Source organism: Homalodisca vitripennis, chromosome X (assembly GCF_021130785.1).
Source record: "Homalodisca vitripennis isolate AUS2020 chromosome X, UT_GWSS_2.1, whole genome shotgun sequence".
In the NCBI taxonomy this organism is placed as follows: domain Eukaryota; kingdom Metazoa; phylum Arthropoda; class Insecta; order Hemiptera; family Cicadellidae; genus Homalodisca; species Homalodisca vitripennis.
Window position 1 is genome coordinate 94,197,178 of NC_060215.1, and position 16,794 is coordinate 94,213,971.

At 31.7% G+C, this 16,794-nt stretch overlaps 1 protein-coding gene across 2 annotated transcripts in view; it reads left to right on the forward strand.

The window, feature by feature from the left end:
- The window catches only part of LOC124369578 (sex-lethal homolog), a 63,992-nt gene that overhangs the window by 33,426 nt on the left and 13,772 nt on the right, over window positions 1-16,794 (forward strand). Inside the window, exon 5 of one of the 2 annotated variants that reach the window (XM_046827614.1) lies at window positions 6,382-10,567. The exons of the other annotated variant lie outside the window; for it this stretch is intronic. Within the exon in view, the coding sequence (XP_046683570.1) occupies window positions 6,382-6,464 (83 nt within the window). The 3' untranslated portion in view covers window positions 6,465-10,567. Of the gene's footprint in view, window positions 1-6,381; window positions 10,568-16,794 lie in introns of those variants that run through there. 2 annotated transcript variants of the gene reach the window in all.

Here is a 16,794-nt window from a genome sequence, read left to right on the forward strand (position 1 = left end):
GCACCTCCAAGGCTTTTAATTTGGGTAGTATTAAATCATGTCGAAGACAGTTGAATGCCTTACTAAGATCTAAAAAGACACTTGAAACAGTATGTCCAACATCTAGGTTATTCACAGTGAAATCTACAAGATCTGCAAGTGCTGTATTTGTAGATCTGCCTGATATGAAGCCATTTTGCCTTTTGACTAGTAAATCATCCTTCCTATTATCTGTTATTATTTCCTTGTCTTCAACATCTGTCAGTCCACTGAATCTATTTGGTGTCAGAATATTGATAAACATTGATTTATCATTGATTGGTATATTTTTAGTAGATGAGTTCTGTTCATGTTTTTTTAGGTTTCTTTGTTGTGTTTGACAAGTTACCATGCATATTTTCCACCTGAAGAAAGTTAGCTTCTTTTATCTTTTTATCAAGAGCCCCAATTTTGCTTTCAAGACAGTCTATGGTCTTCTTTAGCTCGTTTATATAAGCTAAATTCATTGTCTACTCTTCTTCCAGCTGAAGAATTATGTCATCCTTGAAGCTATCTATTTTAATTCTTTCCTGCAGAGAATAGATTTTATTTTTTAGTTTCAGTTCCTTTTTATTATTTTTTCAGTTAAACAAGAAATGTAATTTTCCATTTCTTTCATGTTGTCTACTAATTCCAGTTGAATTTCTGATTTAAACTGTTTTAGATAACACATTTCTGTTTGAGAACTTCATTTTCTTTCAGTAGTAAACTCTCTGTTTCAGTAGGATGGGAAATGTTTTTATCTTCCACACTTCCATCACTATCACTGATATCAGAATTGCACTCATAATCACTGTCTAGTAACAAAGTAACAACTTATTCTTGTAATTTTTTACAACCATTATGATCAATCAGTATCCAAAAAAAACACACCTAACCTTGCATGTAGTAGTAGCTGACAACCGAAAACAATAACAAAGCATTCGATCAAATAGGTGATCAATTCAGTGCTGCCCGTAAATGAAATGAATTTTCCTCTTCGTAAAAGAACCAGTAAACATCATAGAAACCATACCTATCAGATATTTTCAAAACTAGAACAGCACATTACAATAAAGAATGGCTAAATGTAAACTATGTAACCAGCTCCTATGTCTTCCCCAATGCGTTAATGCCACAATATTTTTTCAGTTCACTGCCCAGTCCCCTTGGAATGTTTGTGCAGACTTGCACTAAATTGCTTGTATCTCTTTTTTGTTTGGCAATAAGTTATTAATTTTGGTTCTGTTTTTCATATTAACTATATGAATAAAACATCAGCAAACTATTTTTATTCTTGAAAAAATTTAACAACAATGTAAAAACACATTTATGAGCATTTTATAATTATTTTACTTTGATTTCAAAAAAAGATAAAATAACAAAATACTTTATGCTTGGGGAAATTTTTTATGCGAAATTATATTTTTGAGTAAACTGATTAAATATTCAGTTTTTTATACGCTACTAAATTACCAACAGTTACCCAAGTCAAGATGGCTGTGTGGTCTAAGGTGCTATTCTCAGATGCAGGATTCAGCCTTAGAATCCCGGTTCAATTCCTGTACCTAACGTCAGGGATTTTTGCAGTCTGTTGTACACTTATATTATAGCCAGTGATCTGTGAAAATTAACCGTTGTTGTCTTGAGTGAAAGTTGATGAGATCAGTGTATTCTTGTATAAGTGTACATCAATTTTGCATTTTTGGTCTACTGTAGTACTAGTACAGTTTTGTAATAAATAATATGACTACAATAATAGCTTTAACATTTAAGAAACCAATTTAAACCATGAAAACTCTGTGCTTAAACTAGTGTGTCAGAGGGTTAAATTTATAATCAAACATATTTCAAACCACCTGCCATTTTTATCATACACTTCTTGGCACAGTAGAAGATACACTTAATAACGTAAAATCGGGACAGTGAAAATTTAGATCTGTCCCAGATCTATGCCAATAGTTTTGATTGGATAAGCTCAGTCTAGCTGGGTTAAATCCATTGTAAGTTGACTGGAATCGGCTATAAAGTCAGAGGGTAACATACTGCAAGGCGAAAAGGGTAACTGGGTAGTAGAAGGGAGCTTTTGGCTGAAACTTGACCATTGGATCACGCTGTGGTGATTCTGAAGTGGATCTAGATCATCCCTGCTATAAGGATAGGATTTGGAATTCAAGGGTGGAATACTCTCTCAAAACGGAAATAAATAAATAAATGAGATGAAGTTTATAAAGAAATCACGTCAGTAACAATTTGGAAGAACCATAGTTATATAGGTGGTGCCTTGGGTAGACTATTGTTAGAATACTAAAGAATAGGAATCAGGAGTTCTGTGGGCGAATCACAGTTAGGATCAAAAGATTATGAGCCGCTAGTGCTGTGAGCAATTTACAATTAGGATTGAGAAAGAATAGGACTCGGTAGTGCTTCTCTCAGTTACTATTAATCATGTGTTTCTTTTCAATGTTAACCTGCTAGAAGGTGTAGAGCAAAACAACTAATTGGATACTTGACATTGTGTTTGGTTGTTATTTTAAATTATTATGTTATTAACACTTATGCATGTTGGGGATTTGTGCTGCTTTGCATGCTTTATTTAAAAAATAATCACGATAGAGTTTATACATTTACCTTGTTATACTGTATTTACAGGTTATTTTATATGGTTAGAAACAAATAAGGAATTGGTAACCATCTAAAATTTCAAGATAATCCACTATTAATTTAAAAATGTTGTACATAAATTTCAGTACATATCAACACCAGTTAATAAATTTCAGTAATTCCAGTTAAGAAATTACGTATCTATTATGAATCACAAATTAGATGAATTAAATTCAAGGGATTTTGTATTAATATACAGGGTGGCCACCCAACTGGGAAACTGGGAATGAGCCGGGAATTTAATGGACCAGGGTAAAAACAGGGAATAAGCCAGGAATCTTCCTGAGAACCAGGAAAATTTCACAAACAATTTATCAGTCTCCAAGAACTTATTAAAACCAAGGCATAGTTTGACAGCTCCTTGAATCAAGAACTGATTAATCTCGAAACATCATATTTTACGTGACATGGATCATGAAATTGTGAACTAAGAAATATATGGTCATGAGCTTCATCTGAGGGTTGCCTTCACTAGTTTAGTGGAGTTTATTTTGGTTAGTTCTACTCCTGTACCGTGGCAAGCCGCCACCTATAAGCTATACAACAAGTAATGCTAAGTTCGGTTTGCGTCCGACATGTTGCACAGCAATGATAGAATGAGGGCTGAGCGGCAGGAGAAACGTTTATTGTCTAGAATTTACGGGGAATAAGTGGCATCATGTGGTATCGCCCTGCCACTCACGTCTGTCGTGGCTAGTATTGAGTGTTCCCCATATGTACAACACAAACATTAAAGTTCTCGCCGCTCGATCTAGCGGTCACCGCTCCTATTGCGTCTGAGGCCTCAGTTGGTTTATGAACGAGTGCTCCTCGCACACTTTCCGATTGGTCTTCATTACATAAGTTAAAACAAATAAAGTGATTTTATGTTACGATATCACGATCACATCCAAACATTGACTCAACTGCGTTTACACTGGCAAAAAATTGTTCAAGTTTTGTGTCTTACTGTGAAAATTGCGACTAAACAGATGCAAAAGTTAACCAGTGATGGACAGTTGTTTGCAAGAACTAGAGATCAGTGTCCTCCATTGAAATTTCAATTATAAATATTGCCGAGACATCACAGCCGTGTGTGTGAACAGATTTCGTATTGACTCCTGGAACAACCAGCGATACAACTGTAGCAAGTACTTGTGACAGTTCTCGTGAGGAAAATTGCTTATTTTGTTCACATTATGTGACAGTAGTTGTACATGTTCTCTCGAACTGATTCAAACCAAATAGTTCAACGTTTATAAGGAGTCTTATGCTATGTTGTTTCGTAGTCCATGACTAATAATCTAATAAACACGTTTTGACGAACCACTGCCTTTCGTGCGTTTATTTGTTTTGGAGTTGTGATGGGGTGATTCTATTCTTGCATTATTATAAAGGCCAACACAAAATATTTAGGACTCAGTAATTGATAACATTAATTGTATTTGTAATTGCATTCTGGGTGCAGCTATAGAAGGTACTGTCCTGTACTGGTGTCTATGTACTTATTCTACAGATCGCGTACTATTCTAAAATAATATTTTAGCTAGAATTGTTATTTTTTATATTTATTTTGACGCATTGTCGAGAGTGCTCTGTCTATTGGTAGACAAAAACGATCGGCAGTATGCAAATTTGATTGGTAAAATGTGTTTTTGTAGTTCCTTGTGTATAAAAACTATTTAGAAACATGTAGTAACAAAATACCGTGATTTATAAATAATATTTAAATTGATGTTCTTACTTCTATGCCTATATTTGTCAAGGCCATTGTGTCTGCTGGTTCTGTGCGCGGACATAAGCTACTCAGTGGGAAACAGGCAACAATAATTTTTATTTGATCTATATGTCGTACTTTGTGTTATTGTATATAAGTAGATTTTCTATAAATGTCAATATATCCATACATTTTTATGTACATGAGATATATTCTGGAAGCTCATTTTATAATCTAGCATTTCTATTATTTAAAAGGAAAAAGTATAGGTCTTGTAATTTTAAATATATTCATTTCTCTGAATCTCTAAAAATTACTAATATTTATTAATACTCTAAAAAGTATCGTGGTATTCTTAGGCTTGTTCCCCCCCCCCCCAAGAATAATTGGGTAGAGTTGAGATAAAAGTATTTTATGAAGTATCTTATAAACCGGCCTTGTGTATCGGCGAAATCATTACTACGTACTGAAAGTTCGCTGGACTACAGTTTGTCCCACGGTAGCACTGTTATTTACTTGTTATCTTTGTTTTTTTCCGTATTGGATACATGTATTTTCCAAATATCACAGAAAGGAAAGTTATTAGGTATACACGATGTTATGTCGACACATCGAAAGACACAGAGATAAAAACTAAGGAGCTTAAAATAGGTGACAACGATAAATTGTCTCTGAATTTCTTGCAATCACTAGTAACAAAATTTGGTAGAGCACCGCATTTCTTGTAAATACAGCTGATTACGATAAACCATCTACTTTGCTCTTAGCATAAAAGTTAAATACAGTATTACAGTTGGTTATTTGAGTTAAAAATAGGTCAGAGAACCGGAAATTTTAAACCGGGAAACCGGAAATTTAAAAAGCAGTTTTGAGTGGCCACCCTGATATTATATCAGGAACAATAGTAAATATAGTTTTGGTTACTATATAGTATTGCATTGTGAAGGGAATGAAATAGTCTCAAAGAATAAATTAGGTTTAATCGAACATCTTTTTCATTTTTGTGTTAGCATTGAACTAGGGGATAAAAATATTTGAATAGTAACTACAAATATAAAAAAAAAACATTTTTTTGTATGTCATTGTAAATTCTAAAGTTCAGGAATATAGAAAGCTGAAAGAATCTCACACTAAGTTTTGTAATCAAAAACCATTTCAAAATCAATATTTACGCTACTGTGGTAATTAATCATAATTTTGTCAAAAAATTGTTACTTATTTTTACTGGTTTTAAAAATTAAAGCATCAACAGTTGCAAACGAGTTTTATCAGTGGATTAACTCTGAATCAAGTAACTTTTTTGTATTCAAATCTATCTAAAGTTTTGTAATCAAAAACCATTTCAAAATCAATATTTACGCTACTGTGGTAATTAATCATAATTTTGTCAAAAAATTGTTACTTATTTTTACTGGTTTTAAAAATTAAAGCATCAACAGTTGCAAACGAGTTTTATCAGTGGATTAACTCTGAATCAAGTAACTTTTTTGTATTTGTTCTGATTAGAAATTGGGAAGTTGGAGGAAAAATTTTGAAAACCAGGTATGTTTCTTCAAAATTCGTTTCTTGGTTGTAGATAGGCAATCAAAATACTTGTCACATTTAAATCACACAGAACAATCTTAATTCATTAAATAATATATTTTCATAAAAGTTATTACTTTTGAAAGACATCGATGTATTGTTATGACACTGAAAAAGAAATCAATTTTCACAGTTGAAGACTCATGAAGAGCAACATCCAAAAACATGAATTGCATCTCTGTCATGCAATATTTAATTATTATTTCTGTTTGCATTTAATCTTAATCATTTTCATTTTAAAAATATAGAGAATTTTGTGAATTATTTGCTTTTTATTTTTTAGAAAGTCCATTAAATCCTTGGATAATTTTACCAGATTTTTGTTATTCATGTGCTGTAATTGTGGTTCATTTTTAAATTATCGATTTGATTTAATGATAGTTATATGAATTATAAATAGAAGTGAATTATGTTCTAATATAAATGTTTTATGTTTTCAGCTTTTTATAATTATTTAATGGGACTTTGCGTTATCAGTAGTGGAAATTCTAGCGACAAGTCCGCGAAGAAAAAAGATAATTAAATAAAGTTAATAACAATACACTATATTGTATTTTTGAGCTACCAAATGTATATATGTTAAACATTAATACTAGGATTTTTATACCATGTTTTGTACCTGACTTTAATCCTAGTTTTGGTAGTTGTGATTGTAATATTAGCCTACATTAAGCAGAATTTATTTCAGTTTTTAACACCCCACATTTTTGTAGCTTTTATGCTATTTCCTTCTTCTTTCTTTCTTTTCATGCATTAATGATAATTGGTTAAGAAAGCAACTCTTTTCTTAATTTCTTTCTGTTGGGACAGATTTTATTTCAGCTGTTCTGTTGAATGCTTTTATCTTTAAAATTATTGCATTGCACGAGCCTTGCTTCTGTTCAACAAAAAATAATATAAATGATCACAATACTTTTGTATAGTTTTCAAATTCATATTTAAATCACAATGATCACTTCTTTAACTCTATACTATAAATATGTTTCTGTAGTATAATTGTTCAAAGAGTCTAGCGGAATGTTTCTATCTCACTCGCAAGATCATATAAAGATGACTGAGATCTGTTAATGTCTGGTAAAGTGGAAATGGTTTTAGCATTGTATATAATATTATCATACATTTTTAGTTAAAACAGAATTATTTACTTTTTACCAGTTGCATATTGTCAATATAGGGCTTCGTTAAAGTACAAATGCCTTGTACTTTACGAATATAATTTCTAGTACACATTTATGTGAAATGGTTTTTAACAAATCCCTTGAGAGAGTTTTATGTAGCTCTCAGTCACTTATTGTTTGTATTAACCTGCACACGTGTGTGTGTATAAGAGAATGAACGGAACTTTCTCACACTTCCAACCATTGAAATATTTCAAATATTGAATGTTAATTAGTTTAGGCTTTTCGATACACATTTTGTCAGAAAAGTTGAAGATGATCAAGTAAAAATTGTATTACACCTCTTAACAAGAAATATAAAATTCTCTATTAAAACCTTTTCTAGATAATAAACACAATTTTAGTTTCAGTAGTAATCATTCAAAATATATACTCACCAGGTATGTTGGTGTGTTTTAGACATAAATTTGGTGTAAACTATTGCTATTTGAAAGTTTACCTTGGTTTTTCATTTCACTACCAAACAGTATAGTCGTTAAATCTCAAATTTTTGTGTCAAGAAACATTGCTCTGCTTTTGCAAATAGTTTCATTAGGAATTCTTTTTTCCACTTTGTGTTTAATTTAGGCTTTTAATTTGTAATACCTTTGTTTTTATTTTAAAGTTTAATGTTGTTTTTTATCAGTTCCTAAATATGATTAGTATTCTGAACTACGTAACTCTTTTAAACATAGTTTTATTACAGTTTAATTATATTTTAGTTTGTCATTCTTTTTCCTCTATAATTACTAACAGTATTGTATTGAATATGTTTAGTGACAGTATGTGATTATATAAGTAGATACCTGTAAATGTTCATGTATTGTATATGTAGATTTACATAAATACCACATGCTGATGTTTTTGATTCAAATCAAGTTACATAGTTTTCATTACCCTTGGACTAAAAATGCTTAGTTTTCAGTTTGATCATTTTTATTGGTTTCCCTTAAATCATTTTCAATGAGGTTCTTTCTAGTGAGTATCTTTGAGACATACTTCTCTTATCAGAGCCTATTTTTGTCAAAAAATAAAAAAAAATATCTTTAATTCTTGTTGAAAAATGACACTCTCTAAGTGGAAAAATAAAATTTAGAACAATTACACTACTAAGGTAAAAATTTCTTATCTAACCTGTTAAAACCAAAAGAAATAATAAACTAAACAAATACTTTTTTTCTTTTTATATACATGTTGCCATTTAAATAATTCTTTACGTATTGCTATATTGTAGCATTAAAATATATATCTACGAAAATTTGTCTTCTGATAAAATGCAATATTTTAAAAACATTCTTTCCCTTAATTTAATGAAATCTTCCATTAAAAGTTGTAAATGAGTATCATCTTAAAATCAGTAAAAATATGCTGTTATTTTTATCTAATGATCTCCATATAATAACAATTAAATAACAATATTTCTGTTACTACAGTATGTTTGAGAACATTGAAGTACAAATAAAATCCTGCTATAAAACACTTAATGAATAAGATATAAAATTATTTATATGTAGTATAATGTACCTATTTTATCAGAAAGAATCCACAAACCTTTGGCAGATAATCAGATTATAAGATAAATCCTAATATACAGGGGTACTGAAAATTTTTAAACAGTCTATTATCTTCTGTAGGTACTTGTGAACTTACAAACATAAAACCTTGTACCGTGACATATGGCATAAAATTGAACTTTTTGATGCAATTAGTAGCTATTCACCACCTAAGGGATTGGCCCGTAAGAAAATCTTGTATGTAAGGTAGGTGTTAGATGTAAGGTAGATGTACATACAATTTTAAAGGTTTTAATTAGTAAAACATGCCTCAAATTAGACCTCAAAAGGTTAATCCTAAACGAAATGGCAGTACTCAAAACTTGCTTTTGTGCAAGTTCAAGAATGGCTTAATTTTATTGTAGTCATCAGATGAAGCTACAAAACTTCACACATGATTACTTTATCTTAAAGTAGGTATTTGTGTGCTGTAATCATGAAATAGGTGTTTGTGTGCAATAATTATGTGAAGTTTTGTAGCTTCATCTGATATAGTTACAATAAAATAAAACCATTCTTAAACTTGCACATAAGTATTGAAACCTACCTATTCTTACTGTTAAGATTTTCCATCGACTTCTTAAGTGCTATTCCTTTGGTGAAGAGCTACTAATAGCATCAAAAAGTTAAATATTATGCCCTATGTTACTGTACATAATTTTGTTTGTAAGTTTATGAGTACAGATGATTTACCATTCAAGACTTCTGTATAATACATGTTTATATTTTTAAATATACATTGTGTGTTTGTGTGGAAGTATGTACACATACACACACACAAACATATTAATATACGCCCTTATGTATAAACAGGTAAACAAAATTAAGTAGTTTTTACATCCAAGTTTTCTATATTTTTTAATCCAAGAATCAGCATGTGACCATAGTTTTATGTACAGTCAGGAGAGCTGAAAACTATTGAAATGGTGTAAAAATTTTAAGTAGTTCAAAAATTCAAAATCTACACTTCAATTTAGAGTCTTAACCCGAATTTTTTAATGGCATTGGTGATTCTTCATATCAGTAGAATGTCCCTTGGCAGGATAATGGATATATTTCATGTTATTATAGGTTGTTAATTTGTGTATCATTTTATAATTTAGGTCTTTATGAAACGATACCAATAATCTGAGAATTCAAATTTAACTTTAAAATATTGTGGCTGTATAAAGAGATGTTGGCTTTGGTTCACTTAATCATTTTCCTCAATATTGTTAAAACACAAATGAGTTTAGAGTAAAAATTACTATTACAAGTTAAGGTTGGTGGTGCTCTAAAATGGATTTTTAGCAAACCCCACTGGCAACATAACTATTTTTAAACCTCTTAATCTTAAATTGGATTTTTCCAGTCCCTTTTTGGATAAATCTTGTCTTTAAAATTACATGGCATATTTATTATTAAAAATACAAATTTATTTTTTTACACATCATTGTTTGTGCCTTATCCTGACCTTTATAATTATATGTAAATTGACATATAAGTACAGTTAACATTTTTCATCAACTTCACCCCAAGGAGTTGTAAAATCACCAATGAAGGTTACCTTAGTTTCAAAATTATTATGTATAAGTTAAATCTAACCATTCCAATACTTTTCAGCAATTTTCTAATACATGTATTTATAGGTTGTTATATTTTATAAAAATAATATTGTTAAGTTCCTTTAAATGTAATAACAGTATTGTGAATTAATACATTTAAGACATTTTAATTTTATTTGAGGGTCAAAATTTGTATTTTTAAATGTTGTATCTCTTGGTTTTATCATCCTTTTGATGTGCAAATAGTTTTGAAAGTCTTTTAAAATGGAATTTGTTGTGATTATTTCTAAATATTGTATAAGACTGATTTCTTTGTGATAGTGGTGTGTGAAATTAATTAATCTAAGGTTAATAAATAAGTATTTGTTCTCATATTCTAGTTAGTCATTTGTGTACCTGAATTTAGTAAAAAACAGGTTCATCGTTTCTTTGCAAACAGGGTCATTGTTTGACTACAGTACTGCTGTGTGTGCGTTTGTCTATTCGCGTTTTCATTTCTTTGCAAACAAGGTCATTGATTGACTGCAGTACTGCTTTGTGTTCTGCGTGTCCGTTTGTCTATCTGCATGTCTTTCTGTCAGTACCTTCTTTAAGAATAAGTGTGTATGATCTGTGTAGTCTTCAAGAATGAATGTAAGTGACCTGTATAGTTTTGAACAATTGTCTATCTGAGAAAGGCTTTTATAGTACCTTTACTACTAACAGGCAGTATTATTTCACAATTCATTCATGAAAACACAAATGAAATAAATATAAGCCAAATTTTTTGAAAATATTAATAATAAAGTACACAGCCAAGCATAATTTAGTGTTTTACAACTTTATATATTTGATTCATTCTTGGTTTTCAAATTTTTTATAGAATTATTTAAATTATTCAAATCAAGAATTTTATTTGTTTTACTAAATAACTTTCAAGAATAAAAGTGTCAAAGTCCAATAAGAGGACAAAATATAACAAGGAAATCCTTAAACAACAGACCACTCCTAAACCCACAAGTGGTAAATTGGTTAGGCTACCAGCTCCTATTAAAAATAATTTGAGGGCTAAGAGTTGAATATCATAAGTAATAAACAATATAAATCAAATAATACCATAACCTAGCACTGAGTTAAATATAGCAAATCTAAACATATTTGCCAAATTGTCGTGCAGAAGAGGGTAAATGAGGTAAAATAAGTAATATGCCAAAGGGTTAACAAAGTTACTCTTATTGTTTTATTTAGACAATTTTATTAAAAAAGGGAGAATTTGTTTAAAAACTGAGTATTAAATAATATCAACTATCATTATTTCGACCACTGCTAGCTAGTATCACAACAATCCGGTGTTTATATATGTTTTAAATTTAGCTGCTCTCATCAGCTGATTAAGATTTCATTTTTGGCAGTAATAGTAATATCCTTACTAATAATGTTAGGTTTCTTTTGATTAAAACATATTAAAATAAAAAAAATATATATACTATAAAACTAACAAATTTATTTACTTACGATTTTTAATAAATGTTTTAGCCCTCAAAGTGCTGACATCATGTCACACAATGTCAGCACTTAATAGAGCTAACATCGCACTATGCAATGTTAGGTTGACATTACGGCCAACAGCGTAAAATCCATAAATAATAATGTTCCACAATGTATTTTATATAGTCATAAACTATAGAAAAACGGTTCTATTAATTTATCCACATGCTATCTTTATTTTGTCCTGATTGTTGTTAATACAGGTAAAAAATATTCAAACTAACAAAAATTAATTTTTTGTGCTATTAAAGCTTCAAAAATGCTGTTGAAGTAAATGTTTGGATTTACCAGATTTTTAGGGGTTTTCAGTATCACACACACACATCACATTTTTGTAAATTATTTTGGTACAGTTTAGTGAAGTGCTGTGCTGTTCTAACGCTAAACAATAGTTGGTAATAGTAAGTATTTGTGATTATTTTATTATTCTTTAGCATTTGATGAAAAAAGTATATATAATACACTCACACACACATTTGTTAATTGTTACGTACTGATTATTTACTTGCAGTTCATGCATCAGGCTTTCAAAACTTCTAAAAACCATCTAGCACTACAGGTGAATACAATCAGCACTTAGAGGGTTAATTACCTGACAAGAGCAGCTAAAATTAAAACTGCTAATTATTGTGGCTCACTAGCAGTGCTGTCTTACATAATCAGGGTGTCCAGCATGTGGGAAGTGCAGAAATCGTACTTCAAATTTATGTACGGGGAAAGTACGGGATATGTACAGGAATTTTGAGTAAATGCGTGAAAAGTTCAAAGTAAGTAAAGCATGTATAACACTGATTTTTCATGATCAAGTTGAAGAATATTGGACAGCGCCGTCTTCCAAGGTAGACGGTAGAGGGTTGTGACAGTTCAAGGCCACTCGCCACCAGTGAAAGTGTCGTGGCGTCACGCTGGCCCGCTGACCGATCACTTTTAAGTGGGAGTAGTCAGGGAATTTTAACAAAACTGAGAATGTCATGGAAAAATCAAAGGATTTCATAATAGAAAGGAAAATTGTCTGGTTATTAGGTATCCACCGGTCACAGAAGTCCCGAAAAAGTTACAAAATTGAATGATGGTTCACGGAAATTGCCAAAATTCACGGATTATGATTTTTTAACAGGAATTTTCTGTTTAAAATATTTGTTTTATGACATTGTGATAATAAATAGTGATGTATCAAAGCCAAATCTCCAATCTACAAAATCCTCAATAAAAATCATGTCCGAAAATTGATCAACAGGATTCGACATTTGAACATTTGAATCTGGAGAGACTTGCCGCGTCATTAATTATCGGCTGATATACAAATAAATTACCCATAACAAAAACAGTTATTTGTAATTTATCGTATTTTATTTGTGAAAAATGTGCAGTTGATTGGCAGTATACTGATCGCTAAAACTTCTTGTTGTACATTGAGTACAAAGAAGCATAGATAGATTACCAAATAAATAAATTGGAATTTTTCGGCAATAATATTTTTCTTTCAATTGGCGTTTTTCTTGATTTTGTTAGGCAACATTATCTTGATTATTTTAAAGTATTAAAATTCTATGTATTAAAATTTGTTGGGCTACTGAATATTACACAAACACACACAGTAATGTAATATGAATAAGACATATTTTAAAAATGGTTCTTTTGAATCTATACACAATTTTCTAGTTTAATAACTGAAATATGCCCTAAAATATTGTTTTGTAAAGATGTTGCTTTTGTAATGGTTGTCAAAACAGGTCACTGATATTTTGCTTCTAAGATCACTGAAAGTCACCAAAAGTCAATCCTCAGCAGTAGACACCCTTTCTTTTAATTGTAAAAATTTTATATTTCTTTGAATATTCAGAAGATGCAAGACAAGTTTTGTAGACCTTCTGGAACTTTCTGGGGTAGGGGTGTAAATTCCAAACACTGCAATATATTAACATATAGCCTATCATTATTTTAACTTTGACTGATCTGATTGTAACTTTGTCCAAGTGTTTTACTAACTTTTAAACTGAACTATTGTATTTTGATCAGTATTACTTTCTTTTCTTTTTCTTTTTTAAAAAAAAAGAGAAGCCGATCAAAGCCTTAACCTTTAAGTAAGGCCTTATAAGCCTTACTCTGCTCGTCCTCATGGGCCTCTGGCCTGTGCGAGGATCTTATCAAGCAGAATAAGAGGGAGAGTCAATACAGTACAAGGTCGATGGTACTGATACGAGGGTCTTCCAGAAAGTAAAGAACGATTGCGCATCACGGGCGGCGCAGTTCCCCCACCACCGCGGTAGATAGCTTGTTCGTTAGCCACACCTTCTGCCTCAGTGTGAGCTGAGTAGCGGTACCGTGAGGTCACGTTTGTGTCTCCTGTGAAAGTTTAAAATGGCGGCGTTAATTGAAAATCCCGCCAAGTGTGAACTGCGTAGTGTGATACGGTTTCTGAATGCACAGAATGTTCGACCTATTGAAATTTATAGGCAAATTAAGGCAGTTTACGGTGACAATGCGATGAACGAGTCATCAGTGAGAAAATGGTGCATTCAATTTAAGGAAGGTCGAACTAATGTGCACGACGAGGAACGAAGTGGAAGGCCGTCACTCGTTACTGACGAGTTGGCAGCGAAAGTTGATGGAAAAATTCAACAAAACCGTCGTTTCACTTTGAGTGGTCTAGTGGAATTTTTTCCACAAATTTCAAGGTCGCTTTTGCACGAAATAGTGACTGAACGTCTTGGTTATCAGAAAATGTGTGCTCGTTGGGTGCCTAAGATTCTTACTGATGTCCACAAGACTAAACGGATGGGAGCAGCTCTTGAGTTTTTGACTCAGTATGACGAAGAAGGTGATGCGTTTCTTGACCGCATCGTAACGGGTGACGAAACTTGGGTTTCTTATCGAACCCCGGAAACAAAGCTCCAGTCAATGGAATGGCATCACTCGAATTCACCAACAAAAAACGGGAAAGAAAAACCAAATTTGAACTCCAGGAAATTGATGGCAAACAGTTTTTTGGGACCGAAAAGGCCTAATCCATGTGGAGTTCATGCCGAGAGGCGAAACAATCAACTCAGAGGCCTACATCGAGACCTTGCATCGGCTTCGCCGCGCTATTCAGAACAAACGACGCGGAATGCTGTCGTCGAAAGTGGTGCTGATCCACGACAATGCTCGGCCTCATTGCAGTGCACGAACCAAAGCAGAACTCAATTCTTTCAAATGGCAAATCTTCGGACACCCTCCGTATAGTCCAGATCTGGCTCCGAGTGACTATCACTTGTTTCCAAAGTTGAAAGTGTTTTTTAGGCGGAAAAAACTTTTTGGGTGACGAAGACCTGAAAGAAGGAGTAAAAACGTGGCTTCATTCCTTGGCGGCAGAACAGTATAACGTCGGTATAGAAAAACTGGTGCCACGCTACAACAAGTGCCTTGACAGTTCCGGCGATTTTGTAGAAAAATAGAGTAAGTTTATAAGTATTTATAAATAAATTTTCATGCTCTTATCTTTTGTTTTTATTGACTTATAACAAAACGTTCTTTACTTTCTGGAAGACCCTCGTAAAAAGTGCAAGGTCACAGACAGGATTCAAACCTGCGCTATCTCTAACTCAGACTCAAAGTTCAAAGACCGCTCGGCTATCGGCACTCCCTTTAGCAGTGCCATACTTTAAATAGCTCTTTTTAATTTGCTATTTTGTTTTGATGCTGATAAAGTGTTACAAGATTGTTAATTTACTTCCTCATAAAATCCCTTACTTATTCATAGTAAATTAAAATTTACGCAAATAATGTCATTGTGACAAAATATTTTAATGGATCACAATTAGGTAGAACATAATTTTAAAATGAGAATATATTTTTATGTACCAAATATTTTTAAGGCAGTAATTAAACATTATCTTGCCTTGGAATAGACTTCTGAGGACTAAAACTTTTGGTTCAATTGTTCTAGAATTTTTAAAGATGTGTACTTGAAAAAGCTGGAATTGTACAGGAATTTCATGATTAAAATTGGCTGGTACGCTGATAATGACAGTTGATATTGTTTAGTACTTGATTAAAATAATGAATTTTCCCTCTAATTTATCAACTGATTTTCTTAAACTTGACATCATGGGATTTGTGATAAAATATTCTAAATAAAACATAATAACCTGCTCCAGGCTTGGAAACAGATTGCCACTATCAGGCACCCCATACCTGCAAAGCAATATGCCAAGTAAGTAATGGTTACTGAAAGATGTCTTCAAGCTCACACAAAAGCCTATCTTATTATAATAAGCCATCCTTTGACGCTAGCTCCTTTTCCATTAGTACTTGTTAAATGAGCCAAAATATTGCTAGGATTTACATAAGTTGAACATGAAAATACCGACAATTTACTTTACTTACTGATGACTATTTACGAGTCATATCATCTAATATTGCTGAAGTCAAACAAATCCAATAGATGAAATTAAATACAACTTATCTTGACAGTATTAAAACATATTGCTTAGACCTACTACTAGTCTATCAAATAGTAACATTTCAATTAATTTAAATATTTTATAAGCCGATAATCCTAAATATAGCAGATGTGCTATATTACCGATGTTGGTCGTGTTTGCCAGAAATCCCAACAGAAGGTATGTCAGCATGCAAGGGGTTAATTTTGTGAGGCTTTAGTATTTAAAAATTTTAAATAGCTGTGAGAACACATGCCAATAGTCAGATAGCAGCACTTTGCATAGTGATCATTAATGAGTCATTGCAATTTCACATTTGAGTCAATGGTTTCTTGAATTTCATGTATTTCAGTATTTTTCTATGTTAAAAGTTCATTGAAGACAAATCACTGTAATCAAAGAGCAAAACCGTATCAGTGGATAATTGGATATATTTTCTCATCACATTTAAATTCATATATATAATATTAGATAGACATTGTCGCGCTGCAGGTCGACAAAATGTCTGGTTGAAAAGTGCTTGCCTACTCTTGGATCAAAAAGAATAGATATCCGAGTTTGAACGTTAACCATGAATTAACTAATAGAGCTTATGGAAATTACATTAAAAATTTTACATTACATTTTTATTTCAGGTATTTTACAAGT